This window comes from Arachis ipaensis, chromosome B6 (assembly GCF_059453495.1).
Source record: "Arachis ipaensis isolate K30076 ecotype BB chromosome B6, ASM5945349v1, whole genome shotgun sequence".
Classification (NCBI taxonomy): domain Eukaryota; kingdom Viridiplantae; phylum Streptophyta; class Magnoliopsida; order Fabales; family Fabaceae; genus Arachis; species Arachis ipaensis.
The window spans coordinates 11,083,118-11,092,190 of record NC_142441.1 but is presented as its reverse complement, the minus strand read 5'-3'; the positions used below and the strand labels follow the sequence as shown (position 1 = coordinate 11,092,190).

General features: G+C 27.4%; 1 protein-coding gene across 1 annotated transcript; it reads right to left on the bottom strand.

Annotated features, from left to right (window-relative positions):
- Nucleotides 1–609: 609 nt before the first annotated feature.
- LOC107646024 (peptide chain release factor 1, mitochondrial) lies at nt 610–3,529 on the bottom strand. The gene is made up of 10 exons (XM_016350207.3): nt 3,264–3,529; nt 3,033–3,133; nt 2,824–2,922; nt 2,475–2,707; nt 2,312–2,390; nt 2,111–2,185; nt 1,932–2,009; nt 1,587–1,745; nt 1,106–1,201; nt 610–1,014 (listed from the first exon to the last, which is right to left on the bottom strand). Exons 1-10 carry the CDS (start codon nt 3,391–3,393, stop codon nt 820–822), a joined length of 1,245 nt encoding a protein of 414 aa, XP_016205693.1. The 5' UTR covers nt 3,394–3,529; the 3' UTR covers nt 610–819.
- Between the last annotated feature and the right edge of the window lie 5,544 nt (nt 3,530–9,073).

Genomic DNA, 9,073 nt, shown 5'->3' with positions numbered 1-9,073 from the left:
TCAATTTAATAAGTAAACAGATTTGTATTAGGAAAAATGTTAATAGATCAATTTTTTTATTATATTTATCTTGCATTTGAGCTAATACTAACCAATTCTTCATGTTTTACCATTAAAAATATTAGTCTCCTAACATTTATCTTATGTTAATTTGATGTATCAAATAAAATAAATATGTGGAATATTTTTCTAACATAATATACTTGTACCATGGTAGGGCAGAGAAGGCAAACCTAAAGCTATTTATCACTTTTTAATTATCGTTATCAATTTATCATTGATCTTTCATAGTTCAATGTTATGTCTTGCAAGAAAAGTAAGTGACTTGTCGTGGTTATGAATTTAAAAACGCTTTAACGTTCTAAGATTGGACACCAAATTATTTTTTTTTTTGGTGATTAGACACGAAATGATTTAATTATTTAAAAACATTTTCATATTAGCAAAATGATTTAATTTTGTGCATATTCTTAATTTAAGTCATACTATACTCTTTTTCCTTTATTGGATTTTGTCAAAATATACTCTGCTCTTTTGAAAGGCAAGAGTTTTAGTGCAAAAGCAAAGTTGAAAAATAAAGGGATATAATCTGAAATGGGAAACACAAGCGAACAAATATATCGTGTAATTATATTATCAAATAATCATACACACATCATTGGATACTATGCTATCAGAATTTCAACTTTTTTTTTCTCTCTAAATCTAGCATATCTTATTCAAAATACAATAACCTTTCTTTTTCAGCATGGGAAGTACAAAAATGAGTCCCCGAACTAACAGTCACTAATCAGTAATGCTTGGTTCCATCAGTTGGTGTTACTGAGAAGAACTAAAAGTTGCAATTGCATCCATTTCTTCTTGCAATAAAAGAGCATCAATAAATACCTCAAGATTCTCACCTTGCATCACATCATCTATTGAGTGATAAGTTATACCAACTCTATGATCGGTGACACGACCTTGAGGAAAGTTGTATGTCCGGATGCGTTCAGATCTATCACCGCTGCCAATCTTTACAGTTTGACAAACTCGAAGTCAATCCAAAAAGCAAACTAAGGTATAGGCAATTCAACACAGTTCACAACCAAAAAAACTCTCCTACCTGTTCTGACCGAAGTTTTGATCGTGTACTATGAGCTCGGACCCTTTCCATTTCAAATAGCTTTGCACACAGTACTTTAAGTGCTTTGGCCTTGTTCTAAAAGAAATAAGGAAACATATGTACAATGTAAAGAAGCAAAAAAAAAAAAAAAAGACAAACATAAACACACAATTACGAGAAATGTCCACAGCAACAAAATATTGAATTCATCAACAAACTAAATAGAAAGACATAACAGTCAATAAGCTTCCAATATGTTTTCTAGCTTTTCTTCAGGTTGATAAGTCAATCCATGCACTCAGAAAGTATTGAGAATAAAATGTATCAAACTATCAATACTGCAAAGTTGCTTTCTCTAAACAAAAAAATAGCCAAGGAATACAAGCTGTGCATCAAATTTGAGATACCTTAACTGATGGAACACATTTCTTGTTAAAATCATTCAAACGAAAATTATACCCAATCTTTTGAAAATACTCACTTGATGTTGAGAACGCTCATCTTGTATAGCAACTGTAATCCCAGTCGGAATGTGAGTTATTCTAACAGCACTGTTTGTTGTATTTGCATGCTGACCACCCGAACCACCAGATCTGTAGGTATCAATTTTTAAGTCTTCATTCTTCAATTGAACATCAACCTGCATAACGGCACAAAAGCAAAGACAAGTAGGAACATATCATATTGTCTCATACTAGACTGTACATAAATTATAGGATACCCTTTCCCTTTGAATTATGTCCAGAGAACAAAATGTTAAAACTACTACTTCATATACTTAAATAAAATGTGCTCAATTTTGATAAGCTATTAATTATTTAATTACCTCGTCAGCCTGGGGGAGGATTGCGACAGAAACAGCACTGGTATGAACTCGACCTAATTTTTCTGTCACCGGAACTCTCTTTTATTTTGTTGTTTTTTTTTTTTAAACAAAAAAGAAAGAAGTCAGCAAATGATAGAAAGTAGATTTGTTCATGGATGGTAAACGGTTGTAGCCAAAACCTGTACTCTATGTATTCCACTTTCAAATTTTAGTTTCCCAAAAGCACCATCTCCTGCAATTGCTGCACTAGCTTCCTGAGAAAGTAAAGTTCAATCAAGAAATCCATCAGATGCAGGATGAAATGCAGTTCTATTATATCAAGAACTTGAGGAAAGCACAGAAATCAGATCATACAAAAACAAAATGTATAAAATATGTACCTTGTATCCTTTAAAATCTGATTGAGCAATATCTACTACTACAAATTTCCAGCCATTCTTGTGAGCATACTTTTCGTACCTGTATTATGTTAGACAATATCACTTTTTAGAAAACTGTAATAATAGTTTCCATTTGATTTCGATAACACAAATGCAACCTTACATTTTGAAAATGTCCATTGCAAACAAAGAAGCCTCCTCCCCACCAGTGCCTGCTCTGACCTCCAAAATGCAGTCCCTTTCATCAGCATCATCCTTAGGAAGTAAGGACTTCAACAGCAAATGTTGCAGTCTTCGTTCTTCCTCTATGGCTTGTCCCATTTCCTCTGTCGCCATGTTAAGCATGTCTTTGTCATCGGAACATTCAGCCACCAGTGACTTCAAGCCATCAATTTCCTGCACACAGTAGAAAAAAATAACACAAGCTAACGCAAGACAAAACCAAACAAAACAAAACAAGCTTCTTAACATTACTCTTTATTGAAAGAAACATGATGAAGAGAGTTCAATACCTTCTGTTTAGCCCTCAACTCGTTAATAAGGTGTAACGAACTGCTCAGTTTACGAAGCTCCTTATTTGCTCTTGCGTATTCTGATGGTGGTATTTCGGGCTGTCTTCAAATAACAAGAAAAATTAAAACATAAGATAGAGCATGAAGAGTGAAATTTGAACTTAGAAATTGTGAAGAAACAAGAGAAATGAAATAAGGCATTGCATTACCTGATTGAGAAGATTGTTGAGAGTGGCAGACCTGTACTCAATAGCAGATAGTCTCTGTTCCATTATGCTCAAGAGCTCCGTAGATAGTTGAGGTTGCACTTCTGTTAACGAATCAATTCAAATGCGATCAATCTTCTAGCTATAAATGAATTTCACAAGCTCTAACGATCCATCATCAAGAAATTAATACAATAAATTTTAAATAAAGAAGAAAAGAATGGAATGAGGTACCGGCAGAGTAAAAACGTAGTAAAGATGGAATTCGAGGGTGGAATATTGGGTGTGAGAATGGCGGAGTTAATTGGAAGTGCTTGGGCAAGATACAAAGAGAACGACAAATAAATTTTGCAAGAGTTCTCATAGTCGATTCCTTTCTCTTTTCCAAATTCCCGAAGTTTCACCGTAAATAATGAGAGTATTGAGAAGAAGAGATCACGGGCTGCCAATTTCGCGGTTAGGTCGTTAGATGCTCTGCCCGACTGCCAATCCGCCGCACTTTTGTTAATGGAAATCTGATTAATTTTTGGGTAATGGGCTACGTTAAGCCCACCCTCTTCATCTTTAATCAGCCTCTTGCCAACGGTGTATAACATTCCTTGTGTTTTGTTCGTGGTCCTGGGCCCTATGGGGTATGAGCTTTTAGCCCCTCTCTTGCAACAACAAAACAAATTATTCTAAAAGGGACTGCATTTTGAGGGAGACACCCCTGCGCGTGTTTCTTAGATAAAGAGTTCAAAGTACAAAAAAACTGGTGGACTCAGCTCTATTTTTAAGTTAGTTGAGAAATATTATAGGAACAGCAGAAGTTAATAATGTTCAAAAATATAGATGGAAAATATTTTGATAAACTACCAAAATATCTCTCAACTCAAAAATTTGATAGAAAAAAAATAGAAACATTTTAAAAATATTTATAAACACAATAAAAACAACTAAATGTAGCCATTTATTTTTAAAAAAAATAGCATTAAATTTTAATATTTTGTGCAATTATAATTAAAAATAGATATTTTTATTTTTAAAATTTATAATTTTATATATAACTATATTATTGTACCAAAAAAATTTATCATTTATATAGAATACATAATAAATATAAAATATATATTAAAAATAAATTAAATATTATATACAAATATTGTAAATGACTGGGTTAAAAGAAAAAGGTCAAAACCTCCACCATGATCTCCAAATTTTTTATATTCCAACTCTCGATTTACACCCTGGTACAGCCCTTGATGTTATGGGAACCCTTATCTTGAAAAGGATCGCTTAATTTGTTCTTTAAGTATGTGAAGGGACTAAGGGAGTACGTACTCCTTTTTACTTGTCTTTTTTGGATTTTGGTTTCTATTTTTGCTTTCCGGTTTCTAACCCTCAAAATAAAAAATTTTATAACATTATTATTAAATAGTCTTAATAATAAAATATATTTTTTATTTTATAAATTATTATTTTATTAACAATTAAAAAAATTATACGAAATAGATCTTCTATTAATAGTGACTTTTATAAATATTTTAGCAATGTAAATTAATATATTTTTATTTTTTGATTCGTTACATTCGTAAAAGTTAAAAAATTATATTTATTAATAATTCAATTTATTAAAAGTACAGTATAATCGTATTTATTCTCTTGTAAATCTTGTTTTTTAAAACATCAATAGATTTTTTATCCCTTGATCTATATTAACATTTTTCCTTCAACAAATTTTTATTTCATAACAAAATTTATCCTTTTGTTTTTGTTAACCACAATGTTTGATCACTGCGAGATCTCAAGAATAGTCCTATAAAGTTAATTAAAAAGATCTTTTAATGTTAAATTTGAATTTCTTAAAATGAACACTTAAAAAGTATTTTATCCTTTAAAAAAGAACTAAACGGTATTTTAATTTTTGTTTATATTTATCATAATAAGACATTTTAATATGAAAAAAAATTAACTTACAGAGGCATTTAGTATTTTTATTATTTTATAATCAAATCAAAATTATATTTCTTGCATAGCATTATCATTTTCCACTATAGCATCTTTTGAATTAATCTTGTCTTCACTTGTAGAGTGAATCTTGCTTTTTATTTTTGCCTTTCATAATTTTAGCAATTAAGTCCCTTGAATGTTGATCAACAGTACCACTAATTGAAATGACTTCTTCCTATTTTAACTCCTATTAACTAGTGTAGGAACGTGCCATAAAATTATATAAAAAATTTTTTATTAAAATTTAAATAAAAAATATATATAGTAATTATTATTATAAATATTTTATAATTTAAAAATATTAAAAATAATTAATATTTATTTTAATCAATTTGAATTGGTTGAATGATTATCTTATTTGTCTGCTTAAGCAAGTATTTAAAGTTCCAATCTCACCCTTACTAAATAGAGTATCAATATGTGGTGGATTAATCCTCAACTTGCCGAGTTAGAAAATTCGTAGAAAAAAAATTTATTTGTCTTTAAAATAAATTAATTTTTCATTAATAGCAATACTTATGGACTTTTGTCTTTGTTGAAATTTACTTAGGACACTTTTATTTATTGGTATCATATTCATTCTTAAAGTCAAAACAATATGATCAACATTGTTACTTGTTAAAACTTCACATTTTATGAAATAATTTTTAAATTTTCAAATTCATAAACTTATGTCATTACAAAAGTTATTAGATTGATTAATATTTCTTGATAACATGGTGTATCGAAACACCATCATTGAGTATTAATTAGTGTAAAGAGAAACCAATAATAACTTTTGTTATTCAATATATAATTTATTCTATTAAAAAATAAATTAATATTTCCTAAATTTATAAATACATTTTTTTCTAATTTCTTATACCATTTTATTTGATAATATTTACTATTAAAAAATAACAAATGACCATAATATCTATATATATATGATGTGCAAAATAATTTCTTATCTTAAAATTAATTTTGGTTAGTGAAATAAAATTTAAAATATTTTTTATTTTCTTACTCAAATTTAAATTTAAATTTAGAATTGATTAATGACTATTTTTTTAATTTCAATAAAAAAATAAATTGATTAGATGCAAAATATTTAGCATTTAATAATTTCAATCATTTAAATTTTAATTACCAAAAATGGAATTAAAAATTAATTATAAATTTAATAATCGATATATATATATATATATATACACACGTAAATAATAATATCCAATGTATTAATTATTTATTTTTTTGACAGAATTAATGTATAATCTATTGAGAATTGATTTATTATCCAAATTTTTTTTCATAAACTTTGTAATATTAAAAAATAGTGATCTGTTATTATTATTTAAACAACTTTTCATAATTTTTTAATTAGGTAATTAACTTAATTAATAACTTTTATTATTATTTTTATAGTAAAAAAATTAGTTTATACTATTTACATATTTTTCACTACTAATAAATAAATAAATAAATAAATAAATATTTACACTATTATATTTATTGTCCTAGATGATGACTTAAATTACTTATCTTATATGTTAAATAATATTTTGTATGTTAATTTATTAAATATTAAGATAAAAAATTGTTCAATAAATTATATAAATATTCATTACAGAAAAAAAATTTATATATCATATATAATAATCCTTAATATATATATATATATATATATATATATATATATATATATATATTTTAATTATGTGAGTTATTATTGTTATTTTTACTTTTTTTGTTACATTAAAAATAATATTTAAAAGTAAAAAAGAGATAATTAATTTTTTTTAATTTGAATTAAAAAATGTCTTGTAAATATATTCAACTTTTACATATATTAAGTGTTATAATATTAAATAGTATAGTATTTGCTATAATAATGACTCAAAATATTAATCTAAGATATATTTGGGCCTAGTAAGACCTCAATGGAAGCAAGATCAACTAAAATCCATTGTTAAGGTCCCAAATCCGACTTAGGTTCATTAGCTTAAAGGCTCAATGCAGATGAAGTCCTCACGTCCCCTCTTAAATAGACTCAGATTGGATCTCCGTTGCTAGTTAGATATGATAATGAGTACTCAGAGGAGCGTGAGAATTCCCCTTCTCATCCCTCTCTCCTATTTAAAAAAAAAATATCCCTGTTCCTTCTCTGTCATTGCAGGTTCTTCAGTTTTTGTTTAATTACTCCTTAGGAAATGCAGATCTCCTCGGTAAACTTTTGAAAAAAATTAACACAAAAAGACATAATGTAATAATCATAAAATAATCAGTTCAATATAATTCAACACAATTTATAACATATTTGTTATAAAAAATAACATTTCAAAAGGAGAAAACATAAAAATATATTCCAACATAATAACATAACATAATTTTTTGGGATGATATTGAGCGATGTAGTGACGGACTTGAGAGGCAGAGAAAGTGAGTTAAAGAGAGAGGATCGAGGCTCGAGGCTGAGAATGAGTTTGAAAGAAAAAGGAAGAATTCGAATTGGAGGCAGAAATTAGGGTTACTAAATTCAAGAAATGAATTTATGTATATATAAATTAGGATAAATTAATAATTTTATTCTATGGGGCGGGTGCGTATGTCTGTGTCCCCATTAGGGGTGGCAAACAGAAAAACCCGTCTTGTCTCGCCAAAAATCTACGATCTGGTGGGCTAGCCTGCCCGCCCCGCCTAGTAAGGCGGTCTAAAATTTTTCTCCTACCCCACCTAATGGTAGGCTGGTGGATTGGCAGGCTTTCATTTTTTTATAAATTATTAAATATTAAATAATATATATAATTTCACAATAATTTTAATAAATTTATAATTTCTAAAAATATAAAATAATTATAATTATAAATATATAATAAACATAATTATAAACCAAATTTTTTGAAACAAAATAATAAAATCAATGTTGTCTAAAGCAAAACAAATATTGTCGAAAATATATAATTAAACATCTTCAAGTTTATAATCAATCAAACATAAAAATATAATCCAAAATATAAATAGAACATCTTCAATTATCATCTTTATCCTCTTGTAGATTAATAACATCATAGAAATTTGTAAAAAGATGGTCTTGACAAAATAAAAGCTTGGCCCAACGGGAAAACCTGCACCGTCTCACCGAAGCGCACCAAAGCTCATGGATTAGGCAGTGCGGGGTAGGCAGACTTTTTAAGTTTGGCAGTCTCAAATTTTCAGCTCAACCCTCCTTTTTTGTCGGGTTATGCGGGTCAGTCCGACGGATTTTGGCCCGTTTGCACTCCCAAGTTCCCATCCATTTTCGGGTGGCAGGTCATGAGGATTTCACGTGTCCCAATCTAACCCTAAAATGCGAGTAATCCCTGCAAATACATTTTTTAGCTGTTTTTGTGATCATCCATATTGCTAGCATTCATTGGTTTGTGACGTGGAGTTATTCTAGCCACTCAATAAATTCTCAGATAATCAACGTTTAAGTTATATCATTTTTATACAATCACATGTATCCTTATTATATCATTTTTATTAAATAATTTAATTTTTATTTAATTTTGGTCAAATCATATAATATAATTAATTAGTTATAATTAATGTTGTTCACCCTAATGGTTTAATTGAAACATATCGAAACTCTAAAGGTAAAATTAAAACTAAATGTTAAGAATAAAATAAAAACAAAATTGTATTTGCTATCTTAAAATTTTTTTTTATAAAAAATTTATTTATACATTTTTAAAATGCATCACTTTAATACAATGATTTTTATTAAAAATAAAAATTATGATAAATATCTTATATATTTGTTAGTAAATTATATACAAATATTTTTTGAAGTATATCATTTTTATTATATAAAAATAACTTAAATACTTTTAAATGTGATTATGATAATTCATTAAGTATTATATTTTTTTACTAATTTATATTTAATAATTTACCTCTAACTTTTAATCATAATAAAAATGTAAGATATGATGCCAAAAAAAAAAAGCTAAAGCGACATAAATTTTTCACTAACAAAAAAATATATTTTTTTATTTTTTAGACACATATCTATTTTTTTAAGTTATACATTTTAA

Coding starts and splice junctions, on each gene's coding strand:
- LOC107646024 (XM_016350207.3), bottom strand. CDS start 3,393: ATGAGAACTCTTGCAAAATTTATTTGTCGTTCTCTTTGTATCTTGCCC. Junction 2,923..3,032: donor TCAACAATCTTCTCAATCAG/GTAATGCAATGC, acceptor ATTTGAAGACAG/CCCGAAATACCACCATCAGA. Junction 1,202..1,586: donor ATGAGCGTTCTCAACATCAA/GTGAGTATTTTC, acceptor TATTTCTTTTAG/AACAAGGCCAAAGCACTTAA.